The sequence below is a fragment of the Corvus kubaryi genome, unplaced genomic scaffold (assembly GCF_017639235.1).
Source record: "Corvus kubaryi isolate FWS band 111438036 unplaced genomic scaffold, C.kubaryi_AGA036_p1.0 129, whole genome shotgun sequence".
In the NCBI taxonomy this organism is placed as follows: Eukaryota; Metazoa; Chordata; class Aves; order Passeriformes; family Corvidae; genus Corvus; species Corvus kubaryi.
The window spans coordinates 2,844,117-2,862,180 of record NW_024580664.1 but is presented as its reverse complement, the minus strand read 5'-3'; the positions used below and the strand labels follow the sequence as shown (position 1 = coordinate 2,862,180).

The 18,064-nt window shown below is 37.7% G+C and overlaps 1 protein-coding gene across 3 annotated transcripts in view; it reads right to left on the bottom strand.

The window, feature by feature from the left end:
* The window catches only part of SCYL2 (SCY1 like pseudokinase 2), a 36,929-nt gene extending 18,876 nt beyond the window's left edge, over window positions 1-18,053 (bottom strand). For 2 of the 3 annotated variants that reach the window (XM_042026602.1, XM_042026605.1), the window contains exons 1-7: window positions 17,906-18,052; window positions 13,363-13,567; window positions 7,320-7,477; window positions 3,250-3,394; window positions 2,462-2,611; window positions 1,622-1,843; window positions 642-758 (exon numbers count right to left, since the gene is read on the bottom strand). In XM_042026602.1, the coding sequence (XP_041882536.1) occupies window positions 642-758; window positions 1,622-1,843; window positions 2,462-2,611; window positions 3,250-3,394; window positions 7,320-7,477; window positions 13,363-13,539 (969 nt within the window). In that variant the 5' untranslated portion in view covers window positions 13,540-13,567; window positions 17,906-18,052. Of the gene's footprint in view, window positions 1-641; window positions 759-1,621; window positions 1,844-2,461; window positions 2,612-3,249; window positions 3,395-7,319; window positions 7,478-13,362; window positions 13,568-17,905 lie in introns of all 3 variants that reach the window. The other variant, XM_042026613.1, reaches the window with a different exon arrangement.
* Window positions 18,054-18,064: the final 11 nt, after the last annotated feature.

The window sequence follows — 18,064 nt, the reverse complement described above, 5'->3', positions numbered from 1 at the left end:
TCTCTGCGTACCATCTTTTTACACCATAGCAAAAGAATAGAATTGTTTAGCAAAGCAAATCTATAAGCAGGAACCTGAAAGGCTATCAGATTGGAGAAAATGGGGCATAAGACAAGGGAAGAACCATGCTTTAAGTTCTACTTTCAGGAGCAACAGTTTGCCAAATTAAAACTTACATTATATCCTACTTGCAATTAAATTTTGCTTTGTTATGGCAAATAATGTCTGAATACACTTTTTTCTTCTGCATATTTAAGAATACATCAAAAATCATAAGCCAAAAGTTAATCCTTACATTTATTGCCCTTTATAATTTTCTCACTTTCAAATCCTTCCAATATAATTTTAAAGACTGAATTGTATAAAAGCCTAGCATAAAAAAGCTTCCAACTGTATGGAAAGGAATAAAGCAGTGTTGCATTGAATAATTTTTCTAAATTCTGTCTCAGTACCCACTTTTTCCATATGAATAAATGTCGGATAAGGACAACTTTTGGCAGCAACTAACATTACATCTAAATGGTTAAAAAATATTTAACATTTCAACTAAAATGATTAACAGAAAACACTTTAAAATAGCTCTACAAATCAAACACTAATTTCTCTCTTTCCTATGGCTACTGTATTTTCCATGGACTCACCTTAGTGATTTGATCTGCGTCTGGTCTGACTGCTGGGGCTACATTTAGGAGTAGCTTTACATGCTCACGCACCTCCTCGGGTATGCTCTGAAGAGTACTGGAGCTTAAACGGCTCAGCTGTGTAAGTAATCCAAGCATATACACCATGAGTTCAGAAAACTATATAACTATTTCCAGTACGCAACAGGCTTATACTTTGTTCTCTTGATGGTTTCTCTATCCATGCTTTTGATATCCCTCCCTTTTCCCCTTTTAGATGATTGCTCATAGCCTTCTCGGTTTCCCAAGAGCCTACCTGTTTTAGGTCCCATCCCTCTTTTTTTCAACTTCCCATTGTAGTTCAGGTTATCAGAGAACACAAACATGATGTTTTTAAACAGGAAAATGTCAAGATCTGAGGTGGTGCCTACACACATTAAAACACAGTATATACAACTATGGCAATTGGGCACCCAAAGAAGTTACAAAAGGAAACCTGCATATGAACAGACATTATGTCAGCTGATCCAATTAACTGTGACACTGTCTTTTCTGTTAATATTCACAGTCCACAAAGAATGTGAAATAGTGACAGCTAAGTGGATACCAACTGCCATGTCAAGTGATCAAATCACTCTAAACCCAGCCCTCCTCAGTGGTCCTACATAGGTAATTCACTGCCATGTGTTTCATATTGTTCACCCCAACAGGTAAGCATTATTTCCCAAGACCAGAATTTAACAGGTTTACAGAGAAATCAGGTGAAAAATGCAATTTTTAGATTATAAAGTTGGTACACGTAACCTCTTCTAGACATAAGTTTTATTTCCCATATTTTGCTATGTTTTTTTCCTTGTTGTAACAACAGGATGCAAGGTAAGATACCATTGTCAGATAGTTTATGTTGGAGCACTGATAGTGTTCTCAATATTTAAACCTATTTTACAATAATAACTTTTCAAATATGAAAATCAACAAATAGTCATAAAACAAACAAATACCTGATCCAGCTGTCTACTAAAGCTTTTATAAATATCTTGCTTGTTGACCTCAAAAATTGGTTTCCCTTTATTGAACACTGCATACATTACAGCTCCCAGAGAATACATATCACTGGCTGTCTCACAGCTCACAGAGAGAATATATTCTGGTGCCAGATACTCAGGATTTGGAAGACACAAGGATGGCAAGTTTGGATCCCATTCCTTACAAGGGAACTTTGGCTACAAGAGAAGTATGAGAAGTGAAACAAAGTACATTTATCAAGGATTTTTAAAGACCATTTTCAGTAAGAAACTCAAGCAGCAAAAAATAATTAGGCCTCTCAAATTCAATTATGAATCAAACAGAAACAGAGTAAAGCAAAACTGTTAAGAATCTCTGTCTGTAGCTTAGAGTGATTAGCTGATGCAGTTATGTCTGGATATTAGAGCTAGGAAGTGTAATGTAAAATCAAAGCACTGCTGGTAACGAGGAAACATGAGCTATGACGGAATTCATTTTAGGAGGTAGCAACCAGGCACTGAGTAGATGCAACACACTAAGTTAGGCAGGTTTGCATATCATCCAACACGAAGGTGAGCAGAAGTGGCACAGGCTCCAGCCTCTGTTTGAAACAGTCACTAGTCTACTGTGACTCCACTGAGCCCACTGAGGCTCTTTTTCTGGGATGATCAAACGCAGCACTTCAGTCCAGACCCGTGCCATTACGTTCTAACTTTCCGCCAACAAAACACAGAGGTGAATATTAAATAAGTGATTCTATACTGGAACGCAAGATCATGAAACTGGTTTTAGATAAAGACCTGACTTTGAAATTGAATGATGATAAAGGTTATTACCGCCTGTTCAGATGGATTTGTTGATTGGATACAAAAATCAAAGCCCGTAATTTTCCATGCTCCACTCTTATTCAAAATTATATTTTCAGGAGTAATATTTCCATGGACCATTTTGACACTGCTATGCAAAAATGACAAACCTTCAGAAACCTGTTAATAAAAGATCAATATTTCAGGTTAAATATTTCCCCAAACATCCTATAACACATTTACAAAAATTCTGTTGTCACAGTTAAATTCCTAAGTTAACTAAGAAACAATTTTTCATCACTATTTTAGCTTACGCCTCAAAAATTATGCATGATGGAAATTAAACACAGATGGGTCATCAGTAGGTGAGATTACTAATGTCAATTAACTATCACAGCATAAGTGTGGTGGTGCATTCCTCTCTCCCCTCAGGCCACAATATGATCTCAGAAGAACAAAAGTGCTTTACAAAGTTGACCAACATATTCACCAAACAAAACCTGGGAGCTAATGGTTCTCCACAGAACATAAAGAAAAGATTCACATATGGAAGAGACAGCTGTAGCATAGACATTTACATGGAAAATAAAAATTAATTGAATTTTCTACTTTACATGTCAGAACAAGCAAAAAAAGAGTAGAGCTTCCAGTGTTTATCCTCTCTTACACTTAAGAGTGATCAGGGCACTATGATCTCCCACCTCACAATTATTTGATTTACTACAGGCAGACAAAACTGTGGCGGTTCAAGGACTTTATAAAAAAAAATCATTAATACTAAAAGCAGAAGAAAATTATAAAGACAACCTGTACCATACCTGAAGCAAACCATATTTGGTCTCCACATCATAAAGTTTGTATTCTTTAATGTCTGATGGCAAAGGAGAAGGTAGGTTGTCCCAGCTGCCAAGAACATTAGCTAAACTTGCACAGACTGGTTCTGTACAAAATGCCAAGCAATCCCTGTATAGGAAATGCATTAAAAAATTTCTTGTACATAAATGTAATATATCTCTTGACTGCAAATAAAGAACCATACAAACATCATATTATACATTGCCAAAGCACCTGGTGCTACCGAAAGTCATGTTGTATTTCAGGTTTTGAATTCTTATACTACTATACTAAAGAGAAACACATAAATATCTGCAGTTTAAAAAAATACCAGAATGAAGTTATTTTATTCTCTAACATTCACATAAATCACTAATGATTCACACAAAGCTTCATAAAATTTTTTTAAAAAATAATACTTTTCTTGTCCTGATACAGAAAAATTGATCAAATAATTCTTACTACTATTAAAACTTGCAAAATCAGACTTCTACCTATGCCTAAAACTAACGTGTCCCTAACTGTCCCAATAGTTAATGTGGTCAGACAAAGATCAGAAACTAAATTAATATAAGGGAGAACCAGAATATTCTTTTACTTTGCCAACTGATAAAGAAGAGCTGCAAACACAAATACACTTGCTATATGAACTGCAGTTTGCATGTTTTACAAATTATTTTACCGATTTTTTTTCTTCATGAAAAACTAATGGTCTTGTTTATGCAGCTTTGTGTCACCTGTGTTTGAAAAGCACAGATGAAGCAAACTTCCACACATAAATTGGACCGGTTGTAACACTGTGCTTCAAAATTTCTAATTTCAAAATTGGTCCTGAAACCAATATGTCTCAGTTTCACAAACTTCATGCAACACAGAGTCATTCTTTACATCCAGTTTCTTCATACTGGTCTGCACATCAGTGGAGGCCCTGGACAGCCATTACAACTCACTCCTTAATTGTTTTTTAAGGATTTTTTTGAGAAAGCATTACATGGATGGTAGCACACATACCTGCTTTAAGGGTGATTAATTCACAAGGACACTAAATACTGCATCAGTATGAACACCGAAAACAGAAATCGAGTAACAAAGATACATTTTTGAATATAAAGTTATAGGCAGGTTGGATCATTCCATAAAAACATCAGAAGACACGACTCAGCATGAATCTACCACATATTTTTTAAGTATTTCAATAATTAACAAGTTTGACCTTTGAAGCAAAATAAGGCTGCTGAAACATGCAAACCTCTTACTATTCATCCAGATTTTAGTTTTATCTACTGCCTCTCTAAAGGAAAAACAACAGAAAAGTAAAATACATCGAATGCTAAGTGTCAGCCAATCTGACAGAATTTTTTCTTGCTTGGTTTCCTCCCTACCATTCTGTTAATGACATACCTTTCATGTTTCTATTAATATGACTAGGGCTATAAAATTTGTTTCTGTTATAGTCACAAGGAAAAACCAGAACACAGAATGACAAAGTCCTTTATTTTCAGTCTGACTTCAACTTTACCACAGAGCTTATCCATTTAGTTATGGTTAAGGCACAGATTACAGAAAATACCTAAGGAAAAGTTATTCGGTGGTTTTCATAACATAAACTCTCTGATTAATGCTGTTTTGAGGGAATAAAAAAATGGCTGTTTATTTTTTACTTTAGGAGCTAATTAAAAAAGGGCCCAAACCACAATATTGGAAGGATGTGGTAAGCCTAATTAAAATAGCAGAATATTGCAGAAACTGATGTCTGCCATACGGGGCAGCTGCTTTAACAGCTTCCTGGATAATATCAAAATTAAATTCAGAGTAATAAAATAAAAACACTTTAAAAATAAAAGCAATGGACAAAAATGCATATGCTTTTTACAGCAAAACAATGTAACAAATGCAATGTCTAGTAAATGATCAGGGACAATTCACACTACTATTATTTTTAAAGGCTAGCAATGAATTATGAGTTAACTTTCAATTTGGTTTTTTTATCCTTTTCTTCAGTAACGAGTTAAATATAAATTAATATTGCTTTCCAGCATTGTTAATGGAATTCAAGACCATTTGTAAATAAACATATTGATATTAAATATTTAGTATAAATAAGGAGTTACTCATTATATAAATGCCTGTTAAGAGGTATACATCATTATATGCATTATGTACATTTATATTAAAAATAACTATGTTGGATACCAATAACTTGTAGTAGAGACATTCCATTAATAGGAGAAAAACTACCTATACACTAGCATCAGAAAAGTATGGCCTTTCTTTCCATGTCTACTTCAGCCCTCCAGGTATACCAAGTATCCATCTGCTTCATAAAGGAGGAATAATGGGTGACCTGCAAGCAGTTCATTACAACTGTATATTACTTTGGGGAAACACAAAAAAAGAAAAAAGAAAGAAGGGGAAAAAGAAGAGAACAGGTACAGTCTAGCCAGAAGCCCATGACAGATTTCTTCAAGAATAAGCTCTCTGGAAAGACCTGAAATTCTAAAGCAATCTTACAGCAGGCTTGCACAAGGCTACACACACAAATATTCTATGTAAACCTTTCTTTTATTCAACTCCTCCAAAAACTTGTTACATCAGTTTCTGGCACAGCAAGCAACTGTACAGGTTTTGTGCTTCTGGTGTCTCTACCAGCAGCTGAGTGTGCTGAGTATGGAATGGAAAACAGCTGAAGAAATGCATAAGGCATTACTAAAAGCTCATAAACAAGAACTCTGATGTAACCATACTGTTAATTTCACTCAAAAGGCTTAAATGCTTCACAAGAACACCACCAAAGCTTTCTTAAAGGTATGAATCTTAGCCTTTTCTTCTGAAGGTCAAAGTTCAGGGGAAAAGCTGCTGAGTCAACTGGAAAACTGTGACAATTTTAGGAAGAAGCCTCAAGTATGCTCGGGGATTCACTTGCATACACTGTAACTTGAGATGACCCTAGGCCATTTAGCATGTAATAGTTTATTTACTGTTGTAGAGTTCTGAGAGCTGTCTTCAACTACCTAATTAACCTTCCTTAGGCCTTTGTAAGGGACATACTGAATCATAGGCACAATGACAACTTTGAACCCCTGTTAATGTGAAATTTGTTTAGTACTGGAGGAAAGATAGATATGAATATGTAAGTGCAATTTAATCCAAGAAATCTGTCTCAAAGCAGGCACTGCAAAGATGAAGAAGCATTCCCACAGTATTCTCGGCTCCTAGAAGCCATCTGGTAAAATTCAAGGTAACACAGAAATGAATATATATATATGTATATATATATAATGAGTCCTTATCAGGCTACCATTTAGGATCACAAAATTGCTGGGGTTAGAACGCACATCTGGAAATCATCTAGTCCAACCCCCTTCCTATTTTGGGAAAAAAAAAAAAAAAAAAAAACAAACCTGAAACCTTCATGATCATCTTCGGTAGTATCAGGATCCGCTTCCTATTTTAACATGAAACCTTGATTTTCTTTGCTAGATTGTAGTGTGCTGTTATCACTATGGCTGAACAATAAATCTGTAAGACTAACCAGTTACTGTGCCTAGTGACTGACCTTTCATAAATCAAATAAGCACTGGAAGAACATGCTGAATTTCGTCTCCCTTGACTGGCATTTGAGGACCTTTCCAACACATATGTAGCTACAACACATAGAATTCACCAAAAATCCCTTGTCTCACATGTACTAAATACATCTTACACATGGAACAAAATGTAAGGACAACTTTTTGAAAGAAAACAATTTTTGAGAGTTCTATAAAAGCAAAATTAATTAAACTACCAAGTTTTCATGCTGTAAGGGTCATGTGTAGCCTTACAGCTGCAACTGGACTAAGATCAAGCAATAGATTATTTATTAGCTTCATACCAGAACTGCATTCTATGGCAAAGACGGGGGTAAATATGAGAGTGGGGTGAATACCACTGTCATATGAATAAATACAGTAAACTTGACTCTCATCAGATGTATGTGTTGAATGTTCCAGATAGTTTACATCCAATACCTAAACAATGATTAAAAATAACTGTTCTCTACTTCACTACAGCTTACCTGGATTCTTCTAATGGATGTTGAACAGTGAGTAGTCGAGGATGTCGAAGCCTAGTTAGTTGTTGAACACCTCGTTTTAAAGAATCAATAATCTGATCTTTTTCAAATTTTTGGTACTTGTCTATCAGCTTCTTATCAAAGACAAAAACAGCTACTTCCTGCAAATAAGCAACAGAATTCACTCAGTATATAACACAGCCAAAACCAAGCCTATACACAATTACATACAAACGTGTGTTTTTGAATCAACAGTACAATCCCACTAATACAATAACCAAACAAAGAAACTTGTTCTTCTTACTTAGTCCCAGTTATGGGAGAGTTTACTGTACATAAACTCTGAAATACATGTTTAAGAGTTAAGGTACTAATGCTCCTTTATTGTATAAACAGTAATGTGTAAACTGTAACACCTATCTACACAGTGACAAAGCAGCAGATCCACAGTCAGAAACCAGCTTGATTTTAAGTAGATGAAAGCACTTATATCAATTATGAATAGTCAAAATATTCTAAGTATATTTGCGGTCATTGAGCATTATATATATCAAGTGGAGCTTTATTAAACCAGGTTCTGTCTCAGTGTTCCGCTCCAAACCAGTACAATGTGACAAAATAGTCACTGTAATCTATTAATCTGATCAGACCATTCATATGATAAAATGCTAAGAATTTTGTAATGCTTCAAGATGTGTAAAAAAAAGTCACAAAAATGTTAAAAACAGAGAAAGTCTCTCCAACGTCTGCAACTGGACCAGGAGAAAATTAAGAAATTTATATGAAACTTTGAAATTACAGAGGTCGATGTAAAATAAAAATTAGATTACATCACCATCTGGGAAGTCACTAATGTGAAATCTATCAACTGACGAAAAAAGTAATTAAAAACTTTATAATGAAACAGACTTTTATATACTGCTACAACAGCATTATGAATAATAATAAAGGTTAGAAAGCAGTAGAAAATAACATGAAAACACAGTTTTCAGTCCCAAGAGGAAACGTATGCTCTTTTACTGCACGTTATAAACATTACTCTAATTAAAATCTCACAGGAACAGCTATATGATTAATTAAGAAAACCCCTACAAGCTTCTAGAAATAGGCTATCCAAACAGCCCAATACACAAAAAATTGTTTTTTAGCTATTTTCATTAAGCTGTTAGCAGGTGAATATTTATAACTAACTCAACTAAGTACATTTCTCCAGCTTCTATCCATACTGGCTCCCTGCTCCAGCTCTTAAGTGTGATGGATCAAACATTAGCACAAGGCAGAGAAGAGTAACAGGGGATGGAAGACATAACACTGAGCAGTACCTGACCAATAACAAAATTTCAAACTAAGACAGCATTTCTGAAAAAACTTCTGTTTGATGACAAGCGAAGAGAACTAGAAAGTGAGTATCAGCTATGGCTTGAATGTTTTATGATGGCTCGAAGTTAGTTCTATTGGTGCTTGCTGCAATCCTGCATGCTTTGTTTAAACTCATTCCCTGCAACTGTCAGAATAAAACACAATTTGTGCTCCAGATCCTTAACCAGTTGACTCAAGGCCATTAGGTGCCTCTTGACTCTCTGTAGCCTTGTTGTTGGGACTTTGTCGATACCCACCTGGAAAAACCAGTAATGGGTAATAACCACTGGGCTGCACCAGACTGGGAAGCTTCTTCATGACGTTCCTGACTCAGACCCCCGGGAGCCAACACACCTCCCTACAGATTGGGTCTAGTCAGCATACTGGGCCCTCCATTCCTCTCAAAAGGGAGACACCAATGACTACTAAACTTCTTGTCTTCTTAACGGAGGAGGTTGTGATGTGGGAGGCTGCCCTGCCCTAGGCAACTCCTCCGTCCTGGAAGAACCTTCATCCACGTTCTCATTTCCCTGCTCCTCAGATTTCAGGGCCTCACACCTACTGTCCAAGGGAAGGTGAGGTAGGTCAGGAGAGAATTCGCCTGCCACGCCGAGCAGAAACCCATTTCCACTCCCCTCCATCTCTAAGGTCCTCTCCTTCTGCCTGGTGGTGAGACAGCAGGGCATCCACTGCTTCTTGTGACGTGGAGGAGGGGTCCACTTATCTGCGGTACGGCAGGGTGTGCCTCCACAAGTCAATCTTTCTCAGAGTCCCTAATACTTGCACCTTCCTACTCTGCCCCACCACTAGGCTGAGCAGATGGTGGATTTGAGGACACCTCACACAGCTGTTCTCTTGGCTGCCCTCCCAGAGCAGCTCAAGTTTTCTTGCTTTTCTTCTTCCTATTTTCTGCCCCCAGCCTGCCAGGGATAGGGAAGTGAGTGAAGAGCTGTGTGGGTGCTGGCCAGGGTCAGCCTGCCACATCCTCCCAGACTATTTGCAATCCTGAATTTTTTATGAAACATGCACCAGTTTGAAACACATGTTGATAGTTTAAAATATGTGTCCTTATTTACCCACATAGACATCTTATAAACTAAAGAGAATGCAAAAATCCTGCTTCTATCTTAACCAATGCAACTCCTAAAAAAAGAGAAGGTTGAAAGCGGGAAAAAGAAAGAGAAATAATTTTTTTCCAACAGGAAAAAAGCAACCAGAGAACCACAGCATATCACATTTTCTTTCCTGACCCTAAGAGGAAGGCAAGCATTCAAAAACACACCGGGTTTGTGTGTCAATAAAGACGCAAACCAAACTAGAAATTATTTCTAAAGTAAACACTCTAAAAGCTGTGGATATGCAATGATAATGGAACAACAGTACGTCTTCCTATTCACCTCACTGGATACCGAGAAACTATGTTAACAAAACCTGTAAAACATTCAAGCACTATAGTGGTGAATACTATACAAACTCAAATCCTAACATTTTAAATAGGGTGAAGAAATAATGACAGAGATTAAGCACGGAAAAAAGAAGAAAAAAATCCAAACTCCACAAAAAAATTAATAAATACAGTTCACCATCTATCCTGTGAACTGAATTGATATAGCACTCTCATGGAAAAAATCTTAAATGTGATCATGTTAAAAACTAAATCGTGAACATAAAATCAAAGGAAATTTAAAGGTAGCAGTCAAAATGCTTGATTTTAGAAACTGTTTGTTTTCCCTTTCTTTTTTGTCCTCTATTTTACCCATAGGTACTCATGCAGATTTCACATGAAAAATCAAATGTAACCCAATATGCAAACACATATTTTATCACAGCCTCCCACTGAAATAAGCAAAATAGTCACTGAACTAAAATACTGGAAAGCACTCCAATATTACTCTGGTCTTTTGCCAGAAAAAGATTTTTCTCTCCCTTTTGGGGCTCTTATTTTTTTATAAGCTTGCCAGTGTTTTTTCATAACCTTACTTCCCCGTGAGTTTCTCTCAGTCATAAGGTATACAATACAACTATTATTTCCGTTTCAAAAATTTATCAGCCTTCAAAGTTTTAATCACAGGAAGATTTAAGTTGAAAGTTGCGTATACGCACAGCCAAAACAACAGAAAGTTGACTTACCTATCTACCATTTAGTACTATCACAAGAAAAGTTAAACACAAGTACAGTAGTTTTGAAGCACAAACCATTACCTTCTGAATTCTGCTAGCTTTACAAGTGAGCCGGCAAATACTTTGTGACCTTCTCCTATCTATTTATGATTGCACTTTCTAAGCAGAGGGACAAGTGCCATATTATGCCAGAAAAAGTGTAAGTGCATGAAGTCCAAGTTAGTAAATCCAAGATGAGCAGAAATACATACTGTAAAATTATACACTGATCAATAACCAGAGTGACTCATAAAGGTTTCAAACAAACAGCAGCAAATCAGCTATGAAATAACACCAGATAAACATATGTACACAAGTAAGTAACTTCCTCACGTTCTTTGAGGCTGTTACTCAATCACCTACAAAGTAAGCAAGAAAAGGCAAGGTACATTAAAAAATAATAAAAAATAAACATTCAGAAATCCCGGAAGAACAGCAAGGCAGGAACCAGGCAGAATTTGGAAAAGAAGTATAAAATCATAGATATCTACTGTCACCAGAGATGGAATATTTGTAACTGCCCACTGACTTAAAATAGAAACAAAAATAATCCTGAAAACAAAGATTTCTGATGGGATCTACTGCTGTAATGTTAAAACCTCCAAATTTAGCTATTTTATCTGGCTACAATGACTTATTGGTAAAGTGTTGTGGTAAAGTGACAACAACAGGGGTAATTAAGCCCTTACAACCTGTTTGTCTGATTATAATACACACTGCAAAAAAAGCTTGTAGCTTCAAGCTAGATATACATACTTGTAATACAGCAAATATGTGCAACACTGCACAAAAGTGACTGCTACCACCTGGAAAATGACAGCCAGCCCAAAGAACATTCAGAAGGTACATGGGAAAGAAATAAAAAAACCATGTTAAAGAACAGATATATTGCACAACATAGCATAAACCATATTGCTGCACAGTTTTGTTTTGCAATGGCAAAGTGAATGTTGACATGATGTTACCTAACTGGTAATATTAATAATGAATGGTAACTGCATGTCAAAACACCAGCCATCTAAAATTCCATGAAGTACAACTGCTGCGGTATTTTTAATTACTAATAATGACATACAACTGCACAGATGTTAGTTAGGGTTTATAGAGATATTGCAGGACCACATGGAGCACCTGAACTAGAACTCTGTAATTGGTCAGAACATCCATTCAAGGCTTGAAAAACGTGATCAACAGGAACCTAGTTACATATACTCTGTCAACAAGTGAAAGAAACTTGTTAAAGGTCTCCAGACTTTAAAGATATACCTGCTACAGGTCAAATGCTTACTGGGCACATAGACTGCATAAAGCCTATCAAAATTACCATACTTTCAATGCTTTCAATTACTTCTTTGTATAGCTGAGTAAGACCAAAAAAAAGCCCTAACCAACTGGTATATTGAGTAAATTCAGTAAATAAAAGATGCACAGAGCTCTGCAACAGCTAAAAAGATGCCTGAAAACATGGCCAAAGTACCCGATTAAACATTATTCAGACTCTGTCCTACAGAATCAGATCACACATTCTTTCCAGATTATTTGTTCTGTGTATTGTATTTCTTATCTATTTGCTACTGCTTATTTGCCTATCATCTAAAAGATTGTATAAACGTTTTCCAAAGTTATTCCTTTATGTCCATTTCTTTTTGGTACTTGTGCAGCAAGTTGATGCATTGTCTAAGTGACTTCACGTCACTTCAGAATTAAGTTTAACTAAAGAGCATAATTTATTAACACTTCTATTTACAATTTGAAAATTGTATTTCCTCCCCAAATTTGAAAAAAGACTTTTCCCATTTCTCCAGTGTAACAAAATAATTTTCTATAATAACAATTCTTAAACTCTGTTTTTGGTAAACCTTCTTCCAAAGTCACAGTCCCATGTTCATTTTTACATGGGACTTCAAGTGAGTCAAAAGTTTGTATATTAGTGCTCTAAATCCTAATACTTTAGGGAAACTAAAGGGGAATACTGATCTGAAAGCAGCACAGGGAAAGCATAACTAACTTCCTTCACAACCTCCTCCTCTATCCCATGCCTTCCTGTTACAGTATCCCATGACTTAACATTTCTAACCACTCAATTTCTGTATGGTAGCTGAGCAAAAAACTACAGTGTCTTCTGCTGGCAACAAATGATGACACACTTCATTATTATTTTAGACCGTAAAAGCAAAAGAATTGTTACCAATAAAAAGCTGCAAGGTGCAAAAAACTGAGAAACCAACCCATGTTAAAGCAAACTTCTTCCTTCTTGTCAGATCACTTTTAACTCAGATGAATCCTTGATCTTGGTTCCGAATTGTATGATATGAATGCAGAACCACTTCTTTCTCCAACAGTGAAGGCTTAAAGCAAGTATCACTTATATAGCAGAGAATAATGTACTTAAATAGAGCTGAGTTCTTTGTGTCATTTCACTACCTTTAACATTAGTCCAGCTGGATTTTAACTGCCACTTACCAACTGCTACCTATCAGTCTGTCATCTACTGTTTATAAACTTAAGTCTTTACTTGATAACTCACCTGCTTTGTTGATTTTTTAGTTCCATTAAATATCTTCCAAGCAAGACCATTACCTCCACTGGCAATATGTCGCCCTACATCGAATTCCCTGGTAACAGGATTTCCCATGACCGCACTGGTGACATCAGCTGTCACCTTTGTGACAGTGCTCTTCAGCTTATTCAGCATGGACTCCATGGTTTCAACTGTGCACCAATGTCGTATCCTACAAAGACAAGAAAAGAAACTTTTCACAGTCCTCTCAATTTCTGTTAAGGAAAGGTACAAGTTGAAAACTGTAACTTCTAAACAAGGATCCAACTGGATACAGGAGCAACCCCCATAAAGAATACTGAAATGTAACTACCAGGGCTTTGCAGTTATACATATTCACACTGCATACACGTATCTGTGGGTGTATGCCTATGGGATTGTATGTCATTGCTTCTACTCCTCTTCAGGAACTTCTGAATCCCTTGATTGTTCTTCATTGGATATAACAAAGCAATTAATGACTGAGAAATTCAATCATTTCTTGAAAACAGTAATCTAATAATGCAGAGGATTTATACACTGCCTCCCCGACAGGAAAGGTTCACACCTTGTGTATGAGTATCCATCAAAAAGAGAAACAAATCTGAGGAAAAACACTCCTTTAATTCCAGTGCTCACAGAACTAAAGTTTTCTGAAGTGAAGGATGGCTTAAGATCCCAGGCCAGCAAAATAATGGATGTGCATTATACAAACAGCAAGTAAAAAACAAACATGTTCTTTCCTACACATTGCTTTTCAAAAGACAAGCTCAAAATGCAGTATTTTGCCCATCAGATTGCTGACATTACCATTTGTATGATCCAACTATTAATGAACCTAAGTCTTAGTGCAGGGGAAGGAAACAAGAAGCCATCCTTTTATCCTTTACTGAAATTGTACAAGGAAGTTTTTTTCATATCACCTTTCAAATTTAAGAGCTAAAAGACTGTGGCAGCTTCCAATTTACTTCATCTTCCCCTGTAGTGTGTACTTCCAGAGTTTTCTATATTTTCATAATAAATCTGACTTCTCTGTTCTGCCAGATACAAGTTCTGAAGCCTGAATCCCATTTATACAATTGTTTCTCTGATAATGTATATACAAGAAAGAATGAAGGCAGCAAACAAAAAGCAAAAAAAAGAGATAGAAATTCATCTTCCTTATCTGTGTGAGCAAAGACAAAGAGGGAATGCAAGAAGAAATTATATCCAGGACTCAGTATTATGCAGTATATTCAAAAGCAACATTTAAAGAGATTTCTTCAGTCTCTCAAGTAAGATGTAAAGACACCTGTATACTTCAGTCAAACTTAACCAAAATCAACCACACTGACGTTACCTGGACACGCACTCCTTCTCTCCCTGGTACTACAGATTTGTTTCCACTACAAATCAGGACAAATAGTCTGATTAGGTTTCAATTGCAAAGATAGACCTGTTTTACAAAAGAGGTAATAAACATACTAAACAGAACTTCTTTTAAAGTTCCCTGTGTCATAGAACAATTCACTCCAGTGCAGCTGTGCATAACACTATTAGCCAAGCCATAAGCAAACCTTAGCACAGTGCTGCATGTGGAACAGCTATGCTGCTCTATCTTGACTATTGGTGCAGTTATGTTCCACCTTCAGTATTCTTCCCTAGGGAAATGCAGGAACACACAAACGCTATGGCGCCATAGATATTTCTCCAATTTCCATGTCAGCTGAACTGACACAACTTCATGCTACTAAATGATGAACCCCACCAGGAATTTTAAGAAAATATATTTTAAAAAAGACAGGAATCCAGCTGCACAGGTCTCAATCCCGCAAATACTCAAACTTAAATCAGATACAGTAGTTATGACTTCAACAGAGTGACACAAGAGCAGAATCAGACGTTACTACAAGCATGTTAAGGGTGGAGTTTGTCTTAATTATGGGGACTGTGAGTTTTAGATATGACAATCTTAAGATTACAAGACAATCTTAAGAATAACTACATACTTATTTGGTATCTAGTTAGTGTTTTGTTGAGAACATACCTTGAAATAAATTGTGGAAACACAGAATTCCTTTATTTAAGTGTGGGACATTTTATTATTACAAGAAATTAATTTTACTTTATGATTCATGATATTGAAAAACACATGCAAGTCCTAACTGTGCAGCCCTAGACAAAACTGCTATGAGGACACTGGCTAATACCCCCTGTAGAAAGGAACTTTTCGTTAACCTAATAGGTACAAACAAGGATCATGGCTTATCCAAAAAAGAAGCTATAGGCATTTCCAGCTCTCAAAGATTTTATTCAGCAGCTATTCTACGGGCAAACTCTATATGCTAAAAGACTATAAAATCAATCCTAATGAGTTTAAGATAATCCCAAACCTAATTTATGTGAGTTCAGATCTTGTGCTTTTTCCACTGATTTGTTCGCTCCCAGCCATCAAATCTTCTCCAGTACCAATGCAACATCATCCTATGTTAGGACTCTCAAAACTAATAAAACACTTCGCAAAATTAACTGCAGAAATTTTACAAAGAAAATGCATGTGCATGCATGTTCAAATTCCTTTGTGTAAGTCTAAAAGGAAGCTTCTTTACACAGATGGTGGCAAAATGGTGTAGTATTCATTAAATCAGAAGTGCCCACTGCTGTGGGTAACAGACTAACTGCAGTGAGTAGCCTGGAAAAGCCACTAGGTGAGAATGTCAACAGCGTTTCAGTATCTGAAGTGTTAGAATTTAAAATTCAAGCCTGGTAGACCCTGTCCAGCCTGTTCTTCTCCAGCTTGACAGTAGACAAAACTATTGTTTAGTTTAGCTTCTTAACAAGGAGTACCAAGAAACTTATTTCTCAATAAGCAGATGGGGTTTAAAGTTTACATCCATCTAAATGTAAATTTGTAGAAATCTTCTTATCAACATTTGACTGTAAGTTAAAACAGTGTATTTTGCTTTATAAAAACAATTGCTATCACCTACTTCAATAAAAACTGTACGCATGTCAACAGGAACAACGTACCTAGAAAATCCATGTCCCACCACAAATACCTATTTTGGGTAGTATCTATAATACCACAAATCACAACAAGGTTACCATATCTGAAATATGCAAGTCTAGTTCTCAAATGCAGGAAAACTCATTTATTCAGTTAAGACTGGTCTAATATTTCTGAAAAAATTAATAACCAAGTGGCAATAAAGTCAGTCATCCAGAATGAAATTTGCATTTCAAGTTAAAAGGTAATAAATGAGACAAGTGCAAAATCTAAAAAGTAACAGTGTTTGGACAAGCAACACAGGACATACAATAAATGTTTAAGAACTCTGATTTCTTCCTGTTTGAATTTTATATTAATGCTACTGATACCAAGTCCACAAAACCTGGAACTAATCCTAAAAAATTCTGAATGTTCAATAGGTTCTTTTTATGAATGCCTCTCACAATCAGTAATGGTTTTTATGCTGATGTACATCAGCAACAATACGGCAGCATGATGAGAACCATCACTTAGCAAGGTAGTAAGCAACAAGAAATGAGGCAAAACATTCAAAATGTTTAACTACAGGTTGTTGAAATCCGAAACAAAGACTGTCCACCATTTTTCAATTCTCACTCATATAAAGAAAACTGCTTAATGTAAACCCATCAATTTATCCTCAAACTAATTCATAGCTTCATCTGACGTATGGCTATGGGTGCACACCGTACAGCAGTACAACATACACTACCACTATTCTGAATTATAACAAGCCGGGATTCCTCTTTGGGAACCAAGACAGCAGGCTGGCGCACAGCTACTTCATGCCACCCAACCGCATCCTATCCATCTGCCCCAAGCCAGGATCAATTCACAGAAGAAGTAAGTGCTGGAACAACTGAGTCACAGCAAACAAAAGGACAAAACCCCAGCATTTTTCAGGCACAACCAGTCTTTTGCATTTGTTACAAAAAAACCCGAGAGGGTCAAATGCAATGAAGCACTGTGCCAGGTGTAGCTGCTCTCGCTACACATCACCTTCTTAACTTTCATGCACCATTTCGGTACTGAGCTTCAGCTGAATCCCTACCAAAACCTCAGGGAACGAGATCCATGAACAGGATTCTGTCTGTCGCCCGGTGATAGGTGAAACCCAGCCCGCGCGCTGCACAAACGCCGGGTCAGCCTCCTGCGGGCCAGCCCTCCCGGACAAAGTATTGACTGTTATTTACAGCGAGAGCGGACTCGCACTGCGCCGCAGGGCCGGTGCCTGCGCTCCCTGCTGCGCGGGGCACCCGGGAGCAGCGCGCCGGGGGGCGGGCGGCGGCCGCGGCCACAGGCGGCAGGTGACCCGATCCGCCGGCTCGGGCAGCTCAGCGGTCCCCGCCCGACCCTGCCCGCACGGCGATCGAGCCTCCGGGGCGGTCCGTCCCCTCCAGCCCTCGGTGCCGAGCACCCAGGACCCGAGACCGCCGCCCCGGCGGAGCCGGCCGGCCCTGCCCGCCCCGCGCAGCGCCACCAGGCCACGGGCAGCCGCTCCCGCCCCGGGCCGCGGCCTCTCACCTGAGCCCGCGGGAAGCTGCCGGCGCAGCGCCCGGCTGCCCGTCGCCCTGTGGGCCCGGCGGGCCGCCTGTCACGCCGACTTCCTCTCTCGCTCCGGCCCCGTCCTGCCGCGGCTACTCCATAGCGACGGCGGCAGCCTCGGCGGCGGGGCGGGGGCGG